The 26,960-nt window shown below is 44.9% G+C and overlaps 2 protein-coding genes across 3 annotated transcripts in view; both read left to right on the forward strand.

The window, feature by feature from the left end:
* The window catches only part of LOC306872249 (uncharacterized protein), a 43,799-nt gene extending 24,201 nt beyond the window's left edge, over nt 1–19,598 (forward strand). The window contains exons 32-65 of the mRNA XM_079420741.1: nt 53–106; nt 262–306; nt 444–497; nt 585–638; nt 902–955; nt 1,083–1,190; nt 1,296–1,385; nt 1,514–1,567; nt 1,756–1,863; nt 1,947–2,054; nt 2,313–2,366; nt 2,438–2,491; nt 2,578–2,685; nt 2,813–2,866; nt 2,958–3,011; nt 3,100–3,153; nt 3,236–3,289; nt 3,381–3,488; nt 3,585–3,638; nt 3,720–3,773; nt 6,220–6,273; nt 6,370–6,423; nt 6,543–6,650; nt 7,642–7,695; nt 7,772–7,825; nt 7,920–8,027; nt 8,100–8,153; nt 8,265–8,300; nt 9,578–9,631; nt 9,721–9,991; nt 10,098–10,210; nt 10,425–10,493; nt 10,570–10,803; nt 18,968–19,598. Coding sequence (XP_079276867.1) covers nt 53–106; nt 262–306; nt 444–497; nt 585–638; nt 902–955; nt 1,083–1,190; nt 1,296–1,385; nt 1,514–1,567; nt 1,756–1,863; nt 1,947–2,054; nt 2,313–2,366; nt 2,438–2,491; nt 2,578–2,685; nt 2,813–2,866; nt 2,958–3,011; nt 3,100–3,153; nt 3,236–3,289; nt 3,381–3,488; nt 3,585–3,638; nt 3,720–3,773; nt 6,220–6,273; nt 6,370–6,423; nt 6,543–6,650; nt 7,642–7,695; nt 7,772–7,825; nt 7,920–8,027; nt 8,100–8,153; nt 8,265–8,300; nt 9,578–9,631; nt 9,721–9,991; nt 10,098–10,210; nt 10,425–10,493; nt 10,570–10,803; nt 18,968–19,114 — 2,787 coding nt within the window. The 3' untranslated portion in view covers nt 19,115–19,598. The remainder of the gene's footprint in view (nt 1–52; nt 107–261; nt 307–443; nt 498–584; nt 639–901; nt 956–1,082; nt 1,191–1,295; nt 1,386–1,513; nt 1,568–1,755; nt 1,864–1,946; nt 2,055–2,312; nt 2,367–2,437; nt 2,492–2,577; nt 2,686–2,812; nt 2,867–2,957; nt 3,012–3,099; nt 3,154–3,235; nt 3,290–3,380; nt 3,489–3,584; nt 3,639–3,719; nt 3,774–6,219; nt 6,274–6,369; nt 6,424–6,542; nt 6,651–7,641; nt 7,696–7,771; nt 7,826–7,919; nt 8,028–8,099; nt 8,154–8,264; nt 8,301–9,577; nt 9,632–9,720; nt 9,992–10,097; nt 10,211–10,424; nt 10,494–10,569; nt 10,804–18,967) is intronic.
* A 642-nt stretch (nt 19,599–20,240) lies between these two features.
* LOC306872917 (noelin-2-like) overlaps nt 20,241–26,960 on the forward strand; it is a 16,928-nt gene continuing 10,208 nt past the window's right edge. The window contains exon 1 of one of the 2 annotated variants that reach the window (XM_079421842.1): nt 20,241–20,615. In XM_079421842.1, the coding sequence (XP_079277968.1) occupies nt 20,475–20,615 (141 nt within the window). In that variant the 5' untranslated portion in view covers nt 20,241–20,474. The remainder of the gene's footprint in view (nt 20,616–26,960) is intronic. The other variant, XM_079421843.1, reaches the window with a different exon arrangement.

Below are 26,960 nucleotides of genomic sequence, written 5' to 3' on the forward strand. Positions count from 1 at the left end.
GTCCTACATCAGTCACATCCAACATCATTAATGTGTGTATGTGTGTTGTCAGGGTGCTCGTGGAGGCAGGGGTGCAAGAGGACCTACTGGGAAATCAGGAGACAAGGTCAGAGGTCATATCAGCCCTTCAACACTCACAGAAACAAACAACGAATGAGCTGAAGTGTCTGTATTACATCAGCAGTGCTGAAGTCATTCATTACGATAATGAGTCTATTCTTATGGACATAACTGTAAAGAGCCAAACTGTCTCTGTTCTAGGGGTCTTCAGGACACGACGGCCCTCCAGGGCCCACAGGAGAGAGAGTAAGCGAATATCACACACAAACATATAGAGATTCATACTTTTTAGATTCATACATATTTTGTGACTAATCAAGTAATTTGATCATGTGATTTAAAGTTGTTAGTTTTTGTGATTAATGCACGTTCATATACTGCAGGGACCACAAGGGCCTCAGGGACGTGTAGGTGAGGTGGGACCCAAGGGACCCAACGTGAGTGACCCTCGTCTTCACCTCATATAATAAGACAACATATATGGGCATATTCTGATGTCTTTCTCAACACGCTTCTGTGTGCAGGGGCCTGCTGGGAAGGACGGTCTGCCAGGTCATCCAGGCCAGCGGGGGGAGCCGGTGAGTCTGGGAACATCTACACACAGGCTTGCAGAAACTACAGGACGTGGTTGTGACATTGAATGAACACTTTAACACTAAATGCTAAACAAAAATCAGCAATGCACTAAAATATTAATGAAAACATACAATACATATTGATACAAATATGTGTTTTTAATTTGCTTCCGTTTGCTGAGTATTGAGCCTGTGTGATGTTATGTTTGTGTAGTGATTTGATGGTCTGTTGTTCACCTGGTGTTTGATGGTTTGATTCCTGAAAGGGTTTCCAAGGCAAGACGGGTCCTCCAGGACCAGCTGGTGTCGTTGGGCCGCAGGTGAGCTCATCGCTTCAGGAATCAGTCTTATTGACTGGGTGGATCCAGTATCTTTGAAGTTTTAGCAATTTTTAGTTCAAGCTAAAGGCCACTGCTGTTGTTCTTACTGGTGCTGATTTGGTTGCAGGGTAATTCAGGAGAAACTGGACCGATGGGGGAAAGAGGACACCCGGGCACCGCAGGGCCTGCTGGAGAGCAAGGTTTACCTGGAGCCGCTGGGAAGGAGGGTGCAAAGGTGGGAAGACTATCGGCATCAATCATCACGCTCTTTCCACTTCTAACTTCCTTCCTTATAATGACTCTAAACCTAACTTATAATATGTGTGTGTTTGTTCATCAGGGCGACCCTGGAGGTCCAGGTACTTCAGGAAAGAGCGGTCCAGCAGGTCTGAAAGGTTTCCGTGGAAGTCGTGGAGCGCCGGGTGCCATGGTAATTTATAGAATACTGCATCCAGCTGATTTAAGATTGCTGCCAGTGATTCTTTATGTTGTTAAATGTTCTCTGTCGGGCTTCCTGATTGGCCAGTTTTGTCATGTGACCTGTGGTCTCTTGTGTAGGGGCCAGTTGGATTAAAGGGAGGGGCGGGGCCGTTCGGGCCCCCTGGACCTTCTGTACGTAATCTCTTCCAGTAATCTCACAAAACCACATTAAGTATATATAATTTTTATATTGTTTTATTTTCAATCTTGAGGTGAAATTATGACCTAGAAAAGTTCTTGATGAGATTTTTCACGCTCTGTTATATGTATGTGAAAGTATATTAACATATTGTGTCACAAATAAATCTGTTTATTCCCAGGGGCCCACAGGTGAACGGGGCCCCCCTGGACTGGCTGGTGCCATTGGTCAGCCTGGTCGAACTGGAACCATCGGTGGGCCTGGACCAATGGGAGAGAAGGGAGAGCCAGTAAGCCACGCCCCCACATGTGAAGATAAATGATTGACCATTGAATGACAAGTGTGTGTGTAACTATGTGTTTGTGTGTTCAGGGAGATAAGGGTCTAATCGGACCCGCAGGACAGGATGGTGACCAGGGGCCCGTGGGATTACCAGGAGCCGCTGGCCCTCCAGGACCCCCAGGAGAGGATGGAGACAAGGTGATGAGGGCATATGTTCATCTGTGATTAGTAGTGATGATGTTTGTCAACTATAATAGACTTTTTGCCCTAAACAACAACTTAAAACTGCCCAGAACACTCTGGAAACCAAACAGAAGTGCTAATAACCACTCAGAAACCGCATATTAACTCCCTAGAACAGCCTAATAATAGCATCACTCACAATTTTATCACGAAAATTACAAAATCTGTTTATTGCTTGATGGTTAAAGTCCTCTGTGTGTTTGTGATTGTTAGGGAGAAACAGGGGCTCCAGGGCAGAAAGGCAGCAAAGGAGACAAAGGAGAATCAGTGAGTGACTGAAATAAAACACATATCACTCTCACGTGTCAGTGTTACCAATGATTTAAATCTGCTCTCAGGGGCCTCCAGGACCAGCCGGCACTCAGGGGCCAGAGGGGCAGCCGGGAGCACCGGTGCGTGTTTGAGGAGAAACGACATCTTCATGTTCTCGCTGTGTTCTGAGATTGTGTGTGTGTGATTGAGTGTGTATGTGTGTCAGGGCATGGACGGTGAGCCCGGTCCTCCAGGACAGCAGGGCATGTATGGACAGAAGGGAGATGAGGGCCTTAGAGGATTCAAGGGCTCCAGGGGCCCCGGGGGGCTACAGGTACCTGATCATCAACCGTCTCTCTATTTCAATGAAAAATCAAGAACTGCTGATGTCAGTGTGACAGAGGCCCGTCATATAATGGAGATACGTGTGTGTGTGTGTGTGTGTGTGTGTGTGTGTGTAGGGGATGCCCGGTACTCCAGGAGAAAAGGGAGAGAGCGGGAACTCTGGTCTACTGGTGAGCTCATCAATTCATCTGTCATTCATGATCATGCTTATTGATCTCTGTGTAAATTCAATGTGTGTGGTGTGTGTTTGTGTGTCTTCAGGGACCACCTGGTCAGTTTGGGCCCAGAGGAGCTCAGGGACCCTCTGGTGGACAGGTAAACACACCCTCCCCCATAATTTTCTAAACTAGTTCTAAAATATATATTTTTTCATTTCATTTTCTAAAATATATTTGTCATTCAGGGTCCTCCTGGCCGTCCTGGAGTACGTGGTCAGCCTGGTGGAGTCGGTGAGAAGGTAAATCATCCAGATGTTCCTGCTGGTGATCACATGATCTGGTGAACACACACATCATGTTATATATGATTTTAAATGACAGGGTGAAGATGGAGAAGCTGGTGATCCTGGACCTGTTGGTGTTCCTGGCAGTGCAGTGAGTCCATCTCTCCTTCTCTGATCTTTATTACCACAGCAACACTTCCTTTATTACCACAGCAACCCTTGATACGTGTGTGTGTGTTTAGGGTGAGAAAGGTGAGCAGGGTGAGAAAGGAGACACAGGACCACCTGGAGCTGCAGGTTCACCGGGAGCTAGAGGAGCATCTGGAGAAGACGGAGCGAAGGGGAACGCGGTCAGTATGTGTGTGTGTGTGTGTGTGTGTGTGTGTGACCTCAGTGTGATAATCAGTGTGTTAGCTGACGTATTCTCTGTCAATCTCACTCTACAGGGTCCTATAGGTTTTCCTGGAGATATGGGCGCTCCTGGAGAGCCAGGTGTTAACGTGAGTATCTTCACTGATGTCAGTCAAAGACACTTTGTTAAGTGACGTGCTGATGGTGAAAGATCTTGTCTGTTCTCTCAGGGGATCGACGGGAGTCCTGGATCTAAAGGAGATAATGGCGATCCAGGCAAATCGGTGAGTCTCTCTTATGTTTATTTTTTTTAGGTCAGGTTAACTTTATTTGTCTCCCGTGGGAGAAATTTGGCTTGGACAAAGGGCGTGCTGCACAACATAAAACATAACAACATAAACATAAGACATTTTAAACACATAGAAAATACTCAAAATGTAGTACAATTTAACCAGGTGAATTTATGTAGATAACACTCCCACCCTAATCCCCCCCCCCCCCCCCCAAACCCTTAAAATACATTCCTTTTTGATCATTTAAAAAAGTAAATGACAATGTGATAAAATAATATTTATACCTATTGTACCTGCACAATGGGACCCTAAACCTCCTCCCTGAATTCATCAGCCTATACTCAGGGTAAAGCACATGTGTTTTGTCAGATAAAATACTTCTAGCTTGGCTGCGTATAGACTGCTCAAACAACTCCTGTGGATTAAGGGGAGCGGGAGTACCCATCATTTTACCCGCTGTCCTAACTGAGCTGGAGATCTGTGCTTAAAATTTTACTGTTAAACTTTCAAACCAGCTAGTTATGTCATACCTAAATATCGATTCAATCGCTGCTCTGTAAAAAATCAACATAATATGTTTACAAATAATCTAAGTCTGCGTAAGAAATGAAGGCGCAGGTGAACTCTGTTACAGACACTTGTCACCTGTGTGCGCCAGCCCAAATCACTATCAATGTGAACTCCAAGATATTTAAATGAGCTCACCTGCTCGATCTCATGGCCATAAATGGCCACAGGGCCATAATCCCCTACTAAACCAGGGTCCACCAGCATGTCCACAGTCTTACTTATGTTATTCTGCAGTTTATGTGCATCACACCAGGCCACAAGGTTTTCTACCGCTGCATAATGGGTGTTCAAATTGTAGTTTTTTGTGAGCAGACTAAGTAGAACAGTATCCTCAGAAAATTTCACTATGTATTGATTTGGCTCCACACTGACACAGTCATTTGTATAGAATGTAAACACAAACGGTGAAGATACACACCCTTGAGGGATGCCAGTGCTACATACTGCTGTGTCAGATAAAGCAGAATTAAACCTCACTTGCTGTGGCATATCATACAGAAAAGAATGATACCACTTAATTAAACAAGGATTTACCTTTGCCTGAGCTAGCTTTCTAAGAAGAATATGTGGCTGTATTATGTTAAAAGCTGAACTGAAGTCAATAAAAAGTAGTCTGGCATATGCAGTCGTACATTCAATATGCTTCAGAATAAGATGTGTTATTGTATCACTTGTACTTCGATTTTTTGTATAAGCAAACTGATATTTATCAAGCAATGGCTCCACATCTGTACGTAACTCTTCTATCATAAGCCTCTCAAATGATTTAAAATCATTTGAGGTGAGTGTCACCGTCTGTAATCATTATCCCCCTGAGGGGACACCTTTTTGGGTACTGAGATATAACAGATTTTATCCACAGTAGCGGCACAGTATGAGTGTCTATAGAAAACTGAAATAGTTTATGCCACGCAGGTGACAACTCCTCAGCAAAGGTTCTTAACACAATCTGGGCCTGTGGCTTTGTTAGGGTGTATAGTTTTAAAAACTTTAGTAACAGTATGTGGTTCAATTCAAATTCTGTCCGAGGTCATATCACAAATTACATTCTCTAAAACTGCCATATGTTCCTTAGCATTAGCATTATCTGTATCAAAGCGCAAGTAGAAATTGTTCAGTTCATTGGCCCTGGCCATTTCATTTGGGGCAGACAGTGACTTCCTTTTTGTGTCCATATTGGTCATCTGTCTGATTGAGTTCCACAATTTCTTTGTATTCGATGTCGACAAGTCCTATTCTGCCCGATTCTTAAACCGACACCGAGCCTCTCTCATTTGGAGATTGAGGTCCTTTTCAGCATCACGAACACCTGCCAAGTCACCAGATATAAAGGCAGCTCTCTTCCTCTTAATGCATTCCCGGATACCCTCAGTAATGTGCGGTTTGTTATTTGGATATCGCTTAACAATTTTCTGGGGGATAATAGAATCGACACGGTAAGAAATGTAATCTGTGATTGATTCCGCTGCACTATCAATGCCTGCTTCCTCAAAAAAGATATCCCACTCCGTGCAGAGAAAGCAGCCTTTCAGCTCTTCTTTTTTTTCTCCCTTGTCCAGACCTTCAAAGTTTGCATTTCGGGTTTACAGGTCTTGAAAACTGACCGGTAAGTTGGCAGCAGATGGATAACATTATGATCGGAATTACAAAAGGGTGGTCTGGTTTTCGCTGTATAGGCATCTCTCTTATGTTTATGTCTTTCATGTAAGCTCATGTTCTTCTGTGTGAGGCTCCTGATGGCTCTGGATCTGAGTAGGGCAGTGAGAGTGTTATGGCATGTGTAGAGGCAGGTGTATTTGAGACATCAGTTGTGTTGAGATGATGATTTCTCATCATGTTTCGACCTTCTCCTTACTCTGGTGATTAGGGTCCTCCAGGACCCTCTGGAGAACCAGGACCACCAGGAAGACCAGGACGCAGGGTGAGTGTGTGTTTGTGAGGAATCAGGTTAAGTACTGTATGACTCAACTTTCTTTGTGTACGTGTTGAGCTCCTATCTGCTTTTGTTTGTGCTTAGGGTCACTTGGGTCCTCCTGGAAAAGAGGGGCGGCCGGGGCTGAAGGGCAACAAGGTGAGACATTCAGTAGATGATAAATCAATGAGTCTGAATGAGATTTGAAAGGATGGCCTAGATTACTAATTGTCGGTTGTCCTTCTAATTCATTATGCTGCCACTGGGTCTGTGTTCAGGGAGCGCCAGGATATGAAGGCATCATGGGAAAGACCGGGCCGGTGGGCGGTCAGGGGAACCCAGGGAAAGCAGGACTTCAGGGGCTTCCAGGAATCCCTGGACCATCGGTGAGCTCTGTTCCTCTTATTGTTGATGCTTTTTCTCTGCTCAAACCCACATGAGTCTGCTCAACAGTAACATGAGGACATGTAGAATCTGAACAAATGAACAAGAGCCCTGGACATGTGAGTTTACATTCAGTCTTATCATCTATTAAAATCATTAAAGTCATTAATCCAGTCATTAAGTTCATTTAAACTCTGTCCCTACAAACTTACCAACATACAGTCAAACCAAAATGTATTCAGTATTTCACACATTATTAGTTTATTGGCTATAGTTTAGAAAATGGTAATAAAATATGAGAAGAACTCATATTTGGACTGTGTCAGATCATACTGATCTTGATAATGGCAGATAACTTTGATAGAAAGGTATGTAAGGGATTCGGTTGAATAGCTGTTAGCTGTTAAATTTAAGAACACAATGAGATAAAACCAATTTAGTTCAACCAATTACCAAGTGATGCTTCATTGTGTTCAGTCTGTGGTGGAAAAAGATCACATTAGCAATTAAAGAAAAACACTTCAGCAAAACATGCTCAGCTCAAATCTCTGGGTCAGTTTTGGTCCCAAATTTTACTAGTAGTTCACTTTATGAACAATATTTGGGTAAAATGTGTCACAGTTCACTTTATTTTGCTATCCTCACTTACATAAATGAACTATAGTGTCCTGCACCCGCTAGTAAAAAAAATATATCAAAAATGATACCTGATGTCGAAAATTTTTGGTTTGACTGTGTGCAAACACATTTGATTGCTACGCCCACGTCAACATCCAGTCACACAAATCTAAAAATACACAATATAGTTCCAATTGCACAACAGAAGAGTAAAAACACGAAAGCAGACGAGTCAGAGATACTGTAGGAACAGTGTTTTCAGCTGAATTAAACACGGACTGATGCCCCCTGCTGGCCTGGAGCTGACGTCTCCTGTCAGATACTTGTAAATGTTGATTTAATAAAGATGAATGTCACATTCTCTCTCTGCTGTAGGGAGAACAAGGGCTGAATGGACCCCCAGGTCAAACGGGACCCCCGGGGCCGATGGTAAGGCTCAGTAACACTCCTCATGCACTGATCTTTAATATGACATTAGACTGATGTTCTCGTAACACGTGTGTAGGGTCCGGCTGGACTGGCAGGACTGAAGGGAGATCCGGGCAAGAAAGGAGAGAAGGTACGTCTCTCTCTCTCTCACACACACACACACACACACACACACAGACAGAGTAAATGTTCATGATTTCATTATATCTGTGTGCGTGTGTCAGGGTCATGGCGGTCTGATCGGTTTGATTGGGCCACCAGGTGAGTTCGGAGAGAAAGGTGATCGAGGACTGCCGGGAAACCAGGGGCCGCAGGGAGCCAAAGGAGACGAGGTGAACACACACACTCATATAGACACACATTCACACGTTAGGAAGCTGATTAAATCGTGTTTCTGCTAACAGGGACCAGTCGGACCTCTAGGACTCAGTGGACCACCAGGATTACCAGGACTGTCTGTGAGTCTCGTGACTCTTTAATCTTCACAAACATCAGACCCATCATGGTCTTCTGGGTATGTTTGAGCTTGTTCTGGTCTCACAGCTTCTGTCTGTAACACTGTGTTTCAGGGATCCATGGGACAGAAAGGGTCTAAAGGAAACCAGGTGAAACACACACTGATTTTTACTTGAATTCATAATGACCTGCTGACCATTTGACTTGAGATGTGTTAGCTGAGTGTGCTCCCATATATGCATTTAGCAGATACTTTTATTCACAGTGACTTAGAAAAGAGGAACATGAACCATTTGTCACTGAGCGAAGTATTCACTGTGCACAATGCCAGTTATAATAGAGAGCTAGATTAGGAAACCAGCTGGGGATGAGGTGAACTGTAAAGTTTAAGTGCTTGAGGGTGTCTTCAGCTGCTTCTTGAAAGTCTCAGCGCTCATTTCACAACAGAGGAGCCGAGAGGGTGAAGGGTCTGGAAAGTCCAAGGCTGCGTTTACACTGGCACAAAAAAAATAAAAATTTTTGCTCACATCAGACACGTATAAACACAAAAATCTGCACGAGAGCTGATTTGTTTTGTATCCGAACTTCCAAATGTGGATTTTAATTGGATACATATCCGATATGTGGACATCCAACCTAGATCTAAACACGCATATCCGATTGCCTGCAGATCTGTGAGCCGCCACAATGCAAGGGTGACACGTTTGACCATAAAGACAGTTTTGTGACACGTTTTGACCATAAATGCCGGCGTACTGTATACGTGCTTGCATTTTATTGAGAAATTACACAACATTCAGGAGCTGGTTTTCAACCCTTGCCCCGTGAATTTTATCAAATACAACAGCTTTGCTACTAAAACCTACCATATTTCTCAGCAATGAGGTGATAACTTCACAAATTTCACTATTAGGCTACTCACTCGCACGTTCTCTCTCTCTCTTGTTAATTTATTTAAATTAATTCAAATAGAATCTTATAGTGCTACTTTATTTCACTTCAGAATTCTACATCTAATGAGCTACAGATAAAATAACAAACAAACATTACCGTTATGTTCCAGTCTTTGGTGCTGCAAAACATTCATGACAGCTGTTGTCCATGCTGGGAAATAATAATGTCCACTTGACTTGAATTATATAAATCATTTTAATAGCACGGCCATTCAAAACCTGAGGGCCTACTACAATGTGCATAGTAAAGAGATCACTGATGGGCAAGAATTAATGTAAATACAGATATCGGATACCAGTCATGTCAAAGTGAAAGTAAACAGGCGAGGCCAAAAAATCGTATATGGTCAAAAGATCAGATCTGTGCTTTAAGACTGGCAGTGTAAATGCAGCCCAAGAGTCTGTGAGCTCATCAGCACCAGCAGATACTGAATAACTCATGTGATCTGTGTGAATGATGTGGTTTATTTAAGGGCCCTATTGGACCCAGAGGAGATCCAGGGCCTGCTGGACCCCCTGGTCCCCCGGTGAGTCTCCAGTCACCCATAAACTCATTATTAGATGAAAACTAATGGCTCATTAACTGAACGAGTGATGGAACTGGATCTCTATCTAGGGTTTTCCTGCGGTGGGAATGGTGGCTCCTCCAGCGCTGGATGGCCGAGGGAAGAGGAGGAGACATTCGGATGTGGATGGAGCGGCGATGGAGGATGGACAGATGCAGGATGAGGAGGCACCGGGGGAGGAGAAGGACATTGAGGAGGTGTTTGCCTCTCTGGTCTCCATGAGGACGGACGTGGAGGGACTCAGAACCCCACTGGGCACCTACCACAGTCCTGCCCGCACCTGCAAAGAGCTGTGGATGTGCCACCCCGAGTATCCCGACGGTACGGACACGACACATTCAAACATTAATTCCCACTTGTTCCAGTGCTTTCTTAGCCTGCAGCACTGGAGGAATCATCATCGTCTGTGTGACCTTTGACCTTTTAGGAGTTTACTGGATTGACCCCAACCAGGGATGTCATAGAGATGCGTTTAAAGTGTTCTGCAACTTTACAGCAGAAGGTGAAACATGTCTCCAGCCGCACAGCAGCGTACAGACGGTGAGAGATTCAATGATTTGAATCTCATTGAGATTCAGTGAATGAATTCACTTTTTTACATTTGAATTTACTGAGGTCACAACCACAACAAAGCTGTCCATTTTTTGTGGACAAGGGGGGAAGCCAAAAAGGTTGAGAAATACTGAATTAGACAAATTATATTATATATGCTGTGTGTGTTTAGAAATCTGTTAATGACGTTTACTCTGCACAGGTCAAAATGGCTTCGTGGAGTAGAGAGAAACCAGGAACCTGGTTCAGCCAGTTTAAGAAGGGCTCACAGGTGTGTGTGTGTTATTGTGTTGTGTGTCTTTATCCTCTTTGCTCTCATTCACACTCTGTCTGTCTCTGTTGTGTAGTTCTCTTATGTGGATGTGGATGGAAACCCCGTTCACATAGTGCAGCTGGGCTTCCTGAAGCTCTTGAGCGCCACGGCTCGCCAGAGCTTCACATACAAGTGTCAGAACTCGGCCGGCTGGTTCGACAGCACCTCCTTCAGCTACAGACATGCGCTGCGCTTCAGAGGCAGCAACGGAGAGGAGCTGACGCAGCAGAACGCGCATTACATCCAGCCCATGATCGACGGCTGTCAGGTACATGCTCACCTCACTCCATACCTCAGTGACCTCTGTGAATCCATTTACACGAACGACTCAGTGAATCCTGGACCAGTTCACATGAGCAACTCAGTGAATCCTGGACCAGTTCACATGAGCGACTCAGTGAATCCTGGACCAGTTCACATGAGCGACTCAGTGAATCCTGGACCGGTTCACATGAGTGACTCAGTGAATCCTGAACCGGTGCACATGAGTGACTCAGTGAATCCTGAACCGGTGCACATGAGCGACTCAGTGAATCCTGAACCGGTGCACATGAGCGACTCAGTGAATCCTGAACTGGTGCACATGAGTGACTCAGTGAATCCTGAACCGAAGCACATGAGCGACTCAGTGAATCCTGAACCGAAGCACATGAGCGACTCAGTGAATCCTGAACTGGTGCACATGAGCGACTCAGTGAATCCTGAACTGGTGCACATGAGTGACTCAGTGAAACCTGGACCAGTTCACATGAATGACCCAGTGAATCCTGGATCAGTTAACAGGAATGACTCAGTGGAATCCTGGACCAGTTAGGGGAAGTCGTGGCCTAATGGTTAGAGAGTCGGACTTGTAATCCAAAGGTTGTGGGTTCGAGTCTCGGGCCGGCAGGAATTGTAGGTGGGGGGAGTGAATAACCAGCGCTCTCTCCACCCTCAAAACCACGACTGAGGTGCCCTTGAGAAAGGCACCGAACCCCCAACTGCTCCCCGGGCGCTGCAGCATAAATGCCCACTGCTCCGGGTGTATGTTCACTGCTGTGTGTGTGCACGTTGGATGGGTTAAATGCAGAGCACGAATTCCGAGTATGGGTTGGCTGAATGTCACTTCACTTCAGTTCACATGAATGACTCCTGTGAACTGATCAGAGCGTCTGCCAAAGCGTCTGCCAAAGCGCTTTATCCAAAGCGTCTGCCAAAGCGTCTGCCAAAGCGCTTTATCCAAAGCGTCTTTGATCATAATATAGTATATACTTGTGTAAGAATATATATATATACACATATAAGTTGATATAAAGATACATAGATATATACTGAGAATTTGAGATACATTTCTAATAATAATCATAGTTTACACTGACAGTGCAAAAAGAGTATCAAAATGCAAACACCAATTATCAAGATACCAGACAGTCTTAAAGACCAGATTTCACAAGAAAAATACTGTAGATTTCATTGCACTTGAAATATTAATTCGGTATAATTATTTTCTTGGATTACATTTTACTCATACATGCGCACACTGAAACAACGCACGTGCTGAACAGTCAAAATGGCGACTGAACCGAGGATACAACATACACGAAGAAACGTAATTCTTAAAACACTCTGAACCAATGTAACATGGCATAAACTCAATATTTCAGTCTGATAACATTTTTCTAATCTCAGTCAACATAAATCAGGCCTGATACACGATTTAACTCACTCTTCAGCCCTTTTTTTATAATCCTCAGTGAATTAAAACTTTTTTTAGGTTAGATACACTTCAAAACTCACTCAAACTCTTTGTAGTACACATTTCGATCTGCACAAATACAATGAAATGAACACTCTAATGAGATACACTCATACCTGTGAAAAACACAAGAGGACAGAAGTTACGTCTTTCCACAGCGGCAGTCAGTTTATTACTGAGCCCGCTGACCAGGGGGGAAATAAACCTCTCACGTCTTCCACGAGCGCCTGATGCGCCATCTATTGGCATGGCGGTATAATGCCACAAAGATACACTGCTCTACCTCAACTAGAAAAGCTGTCACCTTGCAAAAATAATAAAAAAAAACAGGTATGCACATAATACACATATATGGGGGGGGGGTCACTGTTGAACTCATAAATGGCATTTTCTCAACCCATTACACTCTCCCCTGCTTTAAGAGATGTCTCCGTACATCTAACACTAACTAGTTAGATAATTACCGTTGTCACAAAAGGTGAACTACTAGGTTGCTGTTCCTGCTATGAAGGTGCATATTTTGGAATGTCAAGTGACTTCTATTCTTTCGTGACTTTTTTTTTTTTTCTTAGAATGCCCATACTGCTGGCAGTGGGTAGTGATGTATGTCAGGTAATACCGGGTAAGTCTGGACTGGATAAAGTACACAAGCATGCATCGCATTAGCTCCTGGTCTCCAAGCTTGGTATGTAGGTTGGCCCATCTGATTGTATGTAAACACCTCCTTTGGCTTTACTGCACGTGTAGACCTGCGCAGGATGACATCTTCCTCATCTCTTCTCCTAGCTATGCAGTCATCCAATTGTTCTTGAGGTTCCACAGATGGCAACGGGTTAGCCGGCGCTTGTGCTGGTTCTGGCATCACCAACTGGGGGTGCTGTGCATGTATCTCAAGGTTATCAGGCTCTACCCTGTGGCATACTGGGTGAAACTCTGGTGCCGCTACTCGGAGGTGACGGTGTGGCTCATCGTGAGACTGTTTGAGAATGACTTTTTTTCTTTCATATACTGGTACTGGTCTGGGGTTACAGGCATATCCTTCTTCATCCCCGGAATCACTGGCTTCATTCTCCAAGGTATCAGACATTTGAGACCTGCTGTTCATATGGTGTCATTTCTGTCTTTGCTGTTTCCGTGTCTGATTGTCTTGACCATCATGTTCAAGTGGCAGATCGTTCACAGGCAAAAGGAGATTGCGGTGCAGAACACGGAGGGTGCGGTCACCAGTTTCAGCTTGAATTTGATATACAGGACTGTCTCCCATCCTCTCAACCACACGGTGAACTTTGTTCTCCCAGTAAGGACGGCGTTTACCGGGCCCGCCTCTCTCTGATAGGTTGCGGACAAGCACGCGATCACCTGGCTGAAGCACAATTCCTCTGACACCACGGTCGTAGTATTTTTTTCCTTTTGTAGAGCAACTCTTACAGTTTTCAGAGGCGATCTTATATGCCTCCTGCATCCGGGAAGCCCACTTTTGCACATATTCCTGATGGGTCTCAGTCTGTGACTCAGGTTCGAGGTTAAAAAGCAAATCCACGGGTAAACGTGGGGCTCTTCCAAAGAGGAGAAAAAATGGTGAGTAGCCTGTGGCTTCATGCCTCGAACAATTATATGCATGGACTATGTGTGGTAAGTGGTCTTTCCATTCAGATTTCTTTTCCTCTGATAGCGTTCGGAGCATTTGAAGCAGTGTTCTATTCAGACGCTCAACGGGGTTCCCCTGCGGGTGATAGGGGGTCGTTCGAGAATGAGTAATACCAGCCAGTTGCTGAAGTCGTTGGAACAAGTTATTCTCGAACTCCCGGCCCTGATCATGATGAAGCTTTTGTGGATACCCGAAGCGTGGTATAAAGTCGTAGAAAATCTTTTCTGCGGCTGTTTTGCCCGATTTGTTCCGTGTTGGGTAGGCCTGGGCAAAGCGGGTGAAGTGATCTATGAGAACTAAGATATACTCGTAACCTCACTTACTTGGTTCAAGATGGAGATAGTCAACTGACAGTAGCTCAAATGGGACACTAGTTGTGATTGAGCCCATTGGTGCCTTTTCAGGAACAGTGGGTCGCTTTTTCTTGATGCATGGGCATTGGCGGATGACATAATCTTCTATGTCACGCTGCATGAAAGGCCAATAAAATCTTTGCCTTGCCAGGTGGATGACTTTGTCAGCCCCGACATGCCCCATGTCATCATGAAGGTGTTTAAGTGCAAGAGATTTAAGAGAGTTAGGGAGAACCAGTTGTCTATATTGTCTTGTCTGTCTGTATAAGATTCCCTTATCAAGTCTAAGTTTGTTCCATTCGTGTATCAGTCGTCGTGTGGTTGATCCCATGTGTCTCTTGTCTCTGTCACTGGGGTTCCATCCTCTCTCTTTCCAAGTAATTACCTCACCGATGGAAGTATCTTCCCTTTGGGCCGATTGAATGTCTTCAGAAGGAAACATGGGTGTACTGGCAGTAAGAAGATCATCATCACTGTAACCCAGCTGAAGGGCCGCAACCCATGGTACTTCTTTCTCTTTCTTTGCCTTATCTCCCTGCCATACGGCAGAAATAACATCCGGAGGTAAAGCCTCGGAGTATTCTCGGATGTGGTCCTGAAGCTTCAACGGGAACTGTGATAGGGTGTCGGCATCGGTGTTAGACTTGCCTGGTCTGTATTTTATGGTGAAGTGGAAGTCAGCCAATTCCCCCACCCACCGATGCCCAACAGCACTCAACTTGGTGGTGCTCAGGATATAGGTAAGGGGATTATTATCTGTGAATACTGTGAACGTGGGGGCATAGTAGAGGTAATCGCGAAATTTATCGCAGACGGCCCATTTTAGGGCGAGGAACTCAAGCTTGTTGGAATGGAGTTGATAATTCTTCTCTGCAGGCGAGAGCGACCTTGAGCCATAGGCAATTGCGCGCAGTTTACCCCCCTGTTCCTGATAGAGTACAGCCCCCAGACCCTCATTAGATGCGTCAGTGTGAAAGACAAAAGGTAAATTAACGCTGTGTTCAGAGGTCCACTTAACTGGTGTCTTGGACGGTAACTGACCTTTTTTTAACCCCAGTTGAGTTGGCCTAGTTTTTACAGAATTCTCCCCTTTCTCGCCAGGACTCTCTTGAAGCTTGAACAGTGGGCGGGCTATTCTGGAAAAATCCTGAATGAATGATCGATAGTAGCCCAAAAAGCCCAATAGAGCTCTAACTTCTCCGACATTCTTTGGTTCTCGCTCTTTCCATTGCAGCACTGCTTCCAGGTCCTTGGGATCAACTTGAATGCCCTCACTTGTAACTAAACGCCCCACGTATCTCACCTGATGCTTAAATAATTCACACTTCTTTGGGCGTAATTTCACACCATGTTCCCGTAAGCGGCAGAAAACTCTCTCTAAGTCTTTGACGTGGTCTGGAAAGGTTTTGGAAAAACAGAGAACATCGTCTAAATATGGGCAACAGCACTCATCCCTCAGGCCATTCAGCACACCTTCCATGCACCTTTGGAAAGCTGCCGGTGCATTGGTTAGGGCAAAGGGAAGGCGGATCCACTCATACAATCCCCAAGGCGTGCTAAAAGCCGTCAACTGCCTAGAGTTCTCCTCAACAAAACCCTGGTGATATGCACTGCCTTGGTCCAATATGGAAAACCATGAGTAACCTCTCAGATTATCCAATAGATCCTGAATACGTGGAAGGGGGTGGCGATCTGGGATCTTTTTACTATTTAGTCCACGGAAGTCCACACAAAGACGTAGGCTCATATCTTTTTTTCTTACGCAAACCACGGGAGAGGAGTAAGGTGACATGGACTTCTGAATCCACCCGTGATCAAGCAGCTTTTGTACATATTCCTTTACCTCTCTATACAAGGGCTTTGGAACCGCATTGTAGGACTTTTGGACTGGTGTATCATCTCTTAAGCAAATTTTGAGTTGCAGGTCAGGTCATCCCTAGCAAATACATCAGACTGCTCAAAAAGCATCTCTTTGACTATTTTCTGTTCATCCTCAGCCAGATGTGACAAGTCAACTGGAGGGTGCCATTTATCTTTATTTGTCTGCACGGAAGGATTCCTATTTTTTTTTAGGTTTTGCAGATAATCAGTCCTTAACTGAACTGAGCATGATTGGGGAGTATCATGGCTTTTGAACTCAGGAATGTCAGTGGATTGTTGGATGGGTTTAAGATCGACGACATCTTCGAGTGTGCCCAGAACTGTCCTCTGTGGCAGGTGGACAGCATGTTTAGTGGAGTTCTGGACTGGAACTTTGACACATTTTGACAATCCCCCAGGAACATCCACTAACGCTGGGAACAGCTCTAAACCATCAATGCAATCATTCTCCACAATAGGCTGAAACAGCATTGTCCCACCACTTGACCACCCTCGAATCCGACACTTAACTTCCCGAATCTGTCCAGCGGGTATTGTTTCACCTTTCTTACCAGTGCGGACATTGTGCTGTGACGTCTCAGCCAGAGTTATCTGCTGGAGAGCCAACACTAATGCTTCTACAGTAGATGCACTGATGCCTAAAGCTTCTTCCAGAATAGTAGAAACATCAATTTGTTCGTCCTGACAGGTATTTTTTTTTATGATCTCTGCTATGACATTGCTACCTAAAACAGGACAGCTACAGTTTCGACTGATTAAAAGTGGGACTCTGATAGACATGTGTCCATGATTCTGGCTACCGATCTGGAGGTAAACTTCAGCCCAACCTTCAAGAGGTACCTCAGTGACATTAACTGCAGTTATCTCCAGTGACTGACTAGTGAAGAGAGATTCAAGAGGCTGTATTTTGACAGTAGGCAATTCTCTCTCCATCCACACCTTCCCTACCATTGTCACCTGAGCCCCGGAATCCAGCAACATTTGAAGAGGTACACCATTAATCGAAGTCAAAATCATACACCGCCTGCCAATAAGCTGAGCTACTCGTTGATTTGGGTCCACCTGACATCGTAGTTTTGATTGTGGATGTCTTGAGATTTTGGCTTTTATCTGGGGCCCAGAACTGATTGAGGTCACAGGCTGCCCCTCTCCAGCGACCTCTTCCCGTTTCCCGACAGCTTACGTTGAAGACAGCCAATAGCCCTATGACCAGCTTGTCCACAAATAAAACAGTGTGAACAGTTCATATTGCCTTTCTGGACACAATCGTGACATTTCCCTTTTGTCTCAGCTGCTGGTTGAGAACGAGTAATCGATGTGCTGTTGTCTAGTGATTTCATAGCCTCAGCAGATGTTGTCAGATGGACTAGATGCTTAGTTAATGAGGACACTTGGGCTGTCAGTTCCTTGATAGCATCACGATTAGCCTGTAATTCGGAGTCAACTTTTGTTTGTCTCTTTTGGTCAGTTGGCTCACCTGAGTCATGTTGAGCTGAATTCAGAGTCACTGATCTTGTTTTAGCTACTGTGATCAGTCGTTTTAAACGTCCCTCTTCCTCTGAGGTAGACTTAGTCACCTGTTCCAATAGAAAGTTGTCACTAACTTGTATGTCTGAAAGGAAAGGTTTAAGATCATGTCGTACATAGCTGTTTTTCTCATTCAAACCCTGGTAAATGGTATGAAGGAAAGTGCCCTGAACCAATTTTTTGTCATAGCTGAAATCAACACCTGGTTGCTGGGACTCAAAAAGAACTCGTTGCTTTAGCCCCATAACCCTGTACAGAAACTGTTGTGGACTTTCTCTGTCTTGCTGCCTAGCATTACTCAGTTCTTGGAAAAGCTCCGTTACGTTTTTGTCCCTGATATGTGACAATTCACAATTTGTCAAATGCTGAATTGGTTCACATAGTGTCACATCAATGAATCCTGAATCGGTTTATAAGAAAAAGTAATTTGTTACATTACTGAAATTTACATGAACTCCCAGCGTAAATGCTCCCGATAAATATTTGTTATTAAATTCACAAGACACTGTTATTTTTAACTAAAGCAAGCAAAGTGCTGCGTACATGGTTTGGCATGGCATCGGGTCTCGCGGGAGTACAGGACAGGTCTCTAATCCAGTGGCACTTGACTCAACAGTGCGTGTGCTACACCCTTTTTACAATCTAGATGATAAAACACTGCATTCTGTCAGCAAAGTAACGCGCCAGTAAAGTATAGAGACCTCGACTTGTAACTATACTCTAATTACTATTTTGAAAATTATAACACAATAAATTACTCGGTTAGTAAAAAAGTAATCAAATTCTAGTAACGCGTTACTAAGGCGTTACCGCCCAACACTGATCCTGAATCAGTTCACATAAACAACTCATTGAATTCTGAATCAGGGTGCATAAACAATTCAGTGAATCCTGAATTGGTTCACATAAATGACTCAGTGAATCCTGCATCAGTTCCTTTGGACAACTGCTTGTTGAATCAGTAAAAATAAATGACTCACTGAATCCTGAATCAGTTCATATGGACAACTGCTTGTTGAATCAGTAAAAATAAATGACTCACTGAATCCTGAATCAGTTCATATGGACAACTGCTTGCTGAATCAGTAAAAATAAATGACTCATTGAATCCTGAATCAGTTAATATTGACAACTGCTTGCTGAATCAGTAAAAATAAATGACTCACTGAATCCTGAATCAGTTTCTTTGGACAACTGCTTGCTGAATCAGTTAAAATAAATGACTCACTGAATCCTGAATCAGTTGACACGAATGGCTCCTGCTGCCATGTGTTTTCTCTGTGTGCAGTCACGCTCGGGGCAGGAGCGCACCGTTCTGGAGGTGGACTCTGCGCAGTCGGACGCTCTGCCGCTCCTGGACGTGGCCGTGACGGATTTCGGGAGCACGAAACAGAAGTTTGGCTTCAGCGTGGGGAAGGTTTGCTTCAACGGCTAGTCAAGAACAGACTTTGACTGTATATATTTATACATCAGTCCTTCAGCTGCTTGCGTTTGTCTGAGAACAGGAAGTGGTGCTTGAAGGGCGGTCATGTGACATGATGACACACATCTGGACGCTCTTGTGTTTGGATGTTTACAGAGATCAGACCTCACAGAGATTCAGTTATTTTGTATTATTGTTTGAAAGATGTCAATGTATTTTTGTATTTGTTTGTATGAATGTTTCGTAATCTTGGTGCTACATGAGGCTGTATTTTAACTTGTTTACATGATGTAATGAGCTCTCAAACTGGCAGTGCATTCTGGGAAAAGACATGCTGCAGCTCCATCCAGTGGGTCGGGACGGACGTCAGGATGGGATTTAGATGTCCATCAGATTGTTTTAGTGTTTAATATGGATGGAGATTCTCTGACTGTGGTTTTGATAAGTACTGTTTGAGAGGAGAGATTTATAAATAAAACTATTACTTAATAAACCCAACCGGTTTAGAAGGCGTGATTTACACTGATTCACAGACCAGCTCAAGATTGTAGCAAATTCTGCTATATTTCTATCTATCTGATAGAAAGAGCAATTCAATATATATAGTTTTATCAAATGTGCTTTTTTATGTGAGTTTCTCATGAAATCACATTCAGGTCAAATTTTATGCCAAAAAATATTATTTTATCAAATTATTTTTTTTTTTTTTAATAAAATGTAATTTTTTTTACATTTATAGTTTGTATTTTTTACTTTATTTCATTTATTTATTTATTGCATTTATTTTATGTTATATATTATTTTATTTAGTTTTTGTTTTGTTTTATTATTTATTTATTTTTTGCATTGCCGGAATGCTTATGGGAATTCCTGTGTCTTTCCTGAGAGACACCTTCCCATCTCTCCCACCCCGCCAGCCTCCCTCTCCCTCTCTCTCTATCTCTCTCTCTCTCCCTCTCTCTATCTCTCTCTCCCTCTCTCTATCTCTCTCTCCCTCTCTCTCTCTATCTCTCTATCTCTCTCTCTCTCCCTCTCTCTATCTCTCTCTCCCTCTCTCTATCTCTCTCTCCCTCTCTCTCTCTATCTCTCTCTCTCTCCCTCTCTCCCTCTCTCTATCTCTCTCTCCCTCTCTCTATCTCTCTCTCTGTAGGTTTAGTATCGTGGGACGTTCGTCTGCTGCTGTTCTCTGTTCCGGTCAGCAGTGAATCGAGATATTTGGACTCCACTTATCTTCATCAGATTGACTTATGATCTGGGTTTGAGTTTGTCTGGGATCCACCTGTGGTTTCCGAGTTGAATTAACAAACTTTCCTCTTTGACGTCAGGACTAAGGAGTGTCGGTCTGGTGTAGTGTGAGCTTGACCAGCGGGACATGAGCGCTCCTCTGCTGAAGGTCGGTGCGGTTCTGAGCACCATGATCATGGTCACTAACTGGATGTCCCAGACACTGCCAGGGTTGGTGGGACTCGATCCGCACATCGCACGGCCTGGAAACTCTGAGAAGATCATCAGCGTAAGTACAAACATTACTCTGTATGTGTGAGACAAATGTGTGTCTGTGCTTTAGCTTGATTGTTTGTGTCTGTCTCTAAACATGAGGTGTAATTCTGAACCGGGAACAAACAACTCACTGACACACACAAACACTCCCACACACACAGTGTGGCACTTCCTCCAAGAACTGGAGATCTGCCACTCGCGGCCGGCCAGGACCTGGCATCGCTACGGCAACCTCACAGCACCAGCCAGCCAATCAGACACATACACTCAGCACCAGCCAGCCAATCAGACACATACACTCAGCACCAGCCAGCCAATCAGACACATACACTCAGCACCAGCCAGCCAATCAGACACATACACTCAGCACCAGCCAGTAGGGCTGCAACCAACTATTATTTTGATAATCGATTAATCTAACGATTATTTGAATGATTATTGAGTTATACATATTCTAACATTAATAAAGGTCACTTCAGCTTTAGAAAAGCATATTATGTAATTACAATTATACAATTAATTGGTAACACTTTACAGTAAGGTTCGTTAGTTAACATGAACTAAGAATGAACAATACTTCTACAGCATTTGTTAATCTTAGCTAATGTTAATTTCAGCATTTACTGATGCATTATTAAAATCAAAGTTGTGTTTTTTAACATTGATAAATGCACTGTGAACTAACATGAACAAATAATGAACAACTCTATTTTATTAACCAACATTAACAAAGATTAATACATAAATGTAATAAATGCATTGTTCATTCATGTTAATTAATACATTAACTAATATTAACAAGTGACACCTTATTGTAAAGTGTTACCAATTCCTTATACAAATAGATGTATTTGGCACACAAAATGAGATGACAGACAGAGACTCTCCATTTAATTAGCTGCATGAAAAAGTAACTGAGTGACACATAATTCTGCTAAACATCTCCGTTTGTAAGTCATATAGATAAGAAACAAAATAAAGGTAAGTGATAAGACACTTAGGATAAATATTTGATTCAGAACATAATGTCTTAAAATAGCTTCTAGGTTATGAAAACCAGTCCAGAGCGAGATCCAGCTTTGATCTCTGTAAAGCAAACTATCACTTTAATGAAACAAGTTTTTCCCACTAATAAAAAGATTTGATCATTAGCTAACTCCAGACTCGAGAGCTGCTTTATAACAGAAAATCAAGTTGTAATTCTAACTGAAAGCGACACTGAGTCTGGTTTTTCATGTTTAATACCGTAAAGCTGCTTTAATTAAGGCTATCTATTGCATAAAGTATACTATATAAATAAACCTGATGTGACCGGACTTTACTGGAGTAACGTTACGTTACTGACCTGCAGAGCTCGTGCAAACATCCACATCGTTGTAATCAGATGCATTATTAACTGCTGCCAGTTTATGTTGTGTTTATTTCATTACTGAGAGGAAAGCGCGCAATATATATTTATATAGTGAAGTGACATACTGCCCCATACTCTGAATTCGTGCTCTGCATTTAACCCATCCAACATGTACACACACAGCAGTGAACACACACACACACACAGCAGTGAACACACACACACACACACAGCAGTGAACACACACACACAGCAGTGAACACACACACACACACAGCAGTGAACACACACACACACACACAGCAGTGAACACACACACACAGCAGTGAACACACACACACACACAGCAGTGAACACACACACACACACCCGGAGCAGTGGGCAGCCATGCTGCAGCGCCCGGGGAGCAGTTGTGGGTTCGGTGTCTTGCTCAAGGGCACCTCAGTCGTGGTATTGAGGGTGGAGAGAGCGCTGGACATTCACTCCCCCCCCTACAATCCCTGCCGGCCTGAGACTCGAACCCGCAACCTTTGGATTACGAGTCCAACTCTCTAACCATTACAATCCCTGCCGGCCTGAGACTCGAACCCGCAACCTTTGGATTACGAGTCCAACTCTCTAACCATTAGGCTACGACATTCCCATATGCATATTCGGATGCATTTGCGCTGAAGGGCTGTGTGTGTCTTCTTCTCTTGAATTGGATTCAGAAGGGCTGAACTACAGTCTTGCGCTACAGCACCAAACCGCAGTATTGCAGGCTCTTACATTCGGTCATATGAGATCAAACGACTACTCGACGACAAAAATATTTGTCGACTATTTTTTATTGTCGACGTTGTTGATAATGTTGACTAATCATTGCAGCCCTACCAGCCAGCCAATCAGAGACACACGCTCAGCACCAGCCAGCCAATCAGAAAACACACTCAGTACCAATCAACCAATCAGAGACGCACGTTGATCTCAAAAGTTAGCAGTGAGATATATTGACTCCCGTCCATTTGCTGAACAGAAATAGTGAGTGCTTTCAGACAGGTTTCCCTGAACACTTCCCTGTCTGTCATTGGTCAGTCCGACTGATAGTCCCGCCTCAAACTCACATGACTGGTTGAGTCAGATGTTTACATGTCGGGCCATTCGAACAAAGAGATCAGTGTAGTGAAAGCGGGTGTGCCTGTAGTGAAAGTGAAGCTGTGGGCTCTTTGATCGCCCCCTGGTGGCTGGCTGCAGTACAGGTCATAAATCCCACCCTCTCCATGTAAACGAATTGGACTTCAGTCAAAATAAAAAAATTTATTACACCTCCAATACAATTTTCCGAAATAAGGTTTTGGTCATTTAAGGTAGTTGTTATCACGCTGATATATGACCAATTGTTCGTTTTTGTGATAAGTTTGATCTTAGCTAGTAATTTGATGCTATAAAAATGGGGCGTGTCATTATGGTTGATTGGTTCTGCAGGAGTTTGGGGGGAGTTTGATACTGAGGCTCCACCTCACGACTCTACTGCGCAGACTCTGGCTCAAAACGAATCACTACTGCTCAGACTGGCTCCAAACTAATCTCTGCTGCGCAGACTCTGGCTCCAAACTAATCTCTGCTGCGCAGACTCTGGCTCCAAACTAATCTCTACTGCGTATACTCGGGCTCCAAACGAATCACTACTGCGCAGAATCTGGCTCCAAACGAATCACTACTGCGCAGACTCTGGCTCCAAACTAATCTCTACTGCGCAGACTCTGGCTCGAAACGAATCAGTACTGTGCAGACTCTGGCTCCAAACTAATCTCTACTGCGCAGACACTGGCTCCAAACTAATCTCTACTGCGCAGACTCTGGCTCCAAACTAATCTCTACTGCGAAGACTCTGGCTCCAAACTAATCTCTACTGCGCAGACTCTGGCTCCAAACTAATCTCTACTGCGAAGACTCTGGCTCCAAACTAATCTCTGCTGCGCAGACTCGGGCTCCAAACTAATCTCTACTGCGCAGACTCTGGCTCCAAACGAATCACTACTGCGCAGAATCTGGCTCCAAACGAATCTCTACTGCGCAGACTCTGGCTCCAAACGAATCACTACTGCGCAGACTCTGGCTCGAAACTAATCAGTACTGCGCAGACTCTGGCTCCAAACTAATCTCTGCTGCGCAGACTCTGGCTCCAAACTAATCTCTACTGCGTATACTCGGGCTCCAAACGAATCACTACTGCGCAGAATCTGGCTCCAAACGAATCACTACTGCGCAGACTCTGGCTCCAAACTAATCTCTGCTGCGCAGACTCTGGCTCCAAACTAATCTCTACTGCGTATACTCGGGCTCCAAACGAATCACTACTGCGCAGACTCTGGCTCCAAACGAATCACTACTGCGCAGACCCTGGCTCCAAACGAATCACTACTGCGCAGACTCTGGCTCAAAACTAATCACTACTGCGCAGACTCTGGCTCCAAACGAATCACTACTGCGCAGACTCGGGCTCCAAACTAATCTCTACTGCGCAGACTCGGGCTCCAAACTAATCTCTACTGCGCAGACTCGGGCTCCAAACTAATCTCTACTGCGCAGACTCGGGCTCCAAACGAATCACTACTGCGCAGACTCGGGCTCCAAACTAATCTCTACTGCGCAGACTCTGGCTCCAAACTAATCTCTACTGCGCAGACTCTGGCTCCAAACGAATCACTACTGCGCAGACTCGGGCTCCAAACGAATCACTACTGCGCAGACTCTGGCTCCAAACGAATCACTACTGCGCAGACTCGGGCTCCAAACTAATCTCTACTGCGCAGACTCGGGCTCCAAACGAATCACTACTGCGCAGACTCGGGCTCCAAACTAATCTCTGCTGCGCAGACTCTGGCTCCAAACTAATCTCTGCTGCGCAGACTCTGGCTCCAAACTAATCTCTACTGCGTATACTCGGGCTCCAAACGAATCACTACTGCGCAGACTCTGGCTCCAAACGAATCACTACTGCGCAGACCCTGGCTCCAAACGAATCACTACTGCGCAGACCCTGGCTCCAAACGAATCACTACTGCGCAGACTCGGGCTCCAAACTAATCTCTACTGCGCAGACTCGGGCTCCAAACTAATCTCTACTGCGCAGACTCGGGCTCCAAACGAATCACTACTGCGCAGACTCGGGCTCCAAACTAATCTCTACTGCGCAGACTCGGGCTCCAAACGAATCACTACTGCGCAGACTCGGGCTCCAAACTAATCTCTACTGCGCAGACTCTGGCTCCAAACTAATCTCTACTGCGCAGACTCTGGCTCCAAACGAATCACTACTGCGCAGACTCGGGCTCCAAACGAATCACTACTGCGCAGACTCTGGCTCCAAACGAATCACTACTGCGCAGACTCGGGCTCCAAACTAATCTCTACTGCGCAGACTCGGGCTCCAAACTAATCTCTACTGCGCAGACTCGGGCTCCAAACGAATCTCTACTGCGCAGACTCGGGCTCCAAACGAATCACTACTGCGCAGACTCGGGCTCCAAACGAATCACTACTGCGCAGACTCGGGCTCCAAACTAATCTCTACTGCGCAGACTCTGGCTCCAAACTAATCTCTACTGCGCAGACTCTGGCTCCAAACGAATCACTACTGCGCAGACTCGGGCTCCAAACGAATCACTACTGCGCAGACTCTGGCTCCAAACGAATCACTACTGCGCAGACCCTGGCTCCAAACGAATCACTACTGCGCAGACTCTGGCTCAAAACTAATCACTACTGCGCAGACTCTGGCTCCAAACGAATCACTACTGCGCAGACTCGGGCTCCAAACTAATCTCTACTGCGCAGACTCGGGCTCCAAACTAATCTCTACTGCGCAGACTCGGGCTCCAAACTAATCTCTACTGCGCAGACTCGGGCTCCAAACGAATCACTACTGCGCAGACTCGGGCTCCAAACTAATCTCTACTGCGCAGACTCTGGCTCCAAACTAATCTCTACTGCGCAGACTCTGGCTCCAAACGAATCACTACTGCGCAGACTCGGGCTCCAAACGAATCACTACTGCGCAGACTCTGGCTCAAAACTAATCACTACTGCGCAGACTCTGGCTCCAAACGAATCACTACTGCGCAGACTCGGGCTCCAAACTAATCTCTACTGCGCAGACTCGGGCTCCAAACGAATCACTACTGCGCAGACTCGGGCTCCAAACGAATCACTACTGCGCAGACTCTGGCTCCAAACTAATCTCTACTGCGCAGACTCTGGCTCCAAACTAATCTCTACTGCGCAGACTCTGGCTCCAAACGAATCACTACTGCGCAGACTCGGGCTCCAAACGAATCACTACTGCGCAGACTCTGGCTCCAAACGAATCACTACTGCGCAGACCCTGGCTCCAAACGAATCACTACTGCGCAGACTCTGGCTCAAAACTAATCACTACTGCGCAGACTCTGGCTCCAAACGAATCACTACTGTGCAGACTCGGGCTCCAAACTAATCTCTACTGCGCAGACTCGGGCTCCAAACTAATCTCTACTGCGCAGACTCGGGCTCCAAACTAATCTCTACTGCGCAGACTCGGTCTCCAAACGAATCACTACTGCGCAGACTCGGGCTCCAAACTAATCTCTACTGCGCAGACTCTGGCTCCAAACTAATCTCTACTGCGCAGACTCTGGCTCCAAACGAATCACTACTGCGCAGACTCGGGCTCCAAACGAATCACTACTGCGCAGACTCTGGCTCCAAACGAATCACTACTGCGCAGACTCGGGCTCCAAACTAATCTCTACTGCGCAGACTTGGGCTCCAAACGAATCACTACTGCGCAGACTCGGGCTCCAAACTAATCTCTACTGCGCAGACTCTGGCTCCAAACGAATCACTACTGCGCAGAATCTGGCTCCAAACGAATCTCTACTGCGCAGACTCTGGCTCCAAACGAATCACTACTGCGCAGACTCTGGCTCGAAACTAATCAGTACTGCGCAGACTCTGGCTCCAAACTAATCTCTACTGTGCAGATTC

This window comes from Barbus barbus (genome assembly GCF_936440315.1).
Source record: "Barbus barbus genome assembly, chromosome: 7".
Classification (NCBI taxonomy): domain Eukaryota; kingdom Metazoa; phylum Chordata; class Actinopteri; order Cypriniformes; family Cyprinidae; genus Barbus; species Barbus barbus.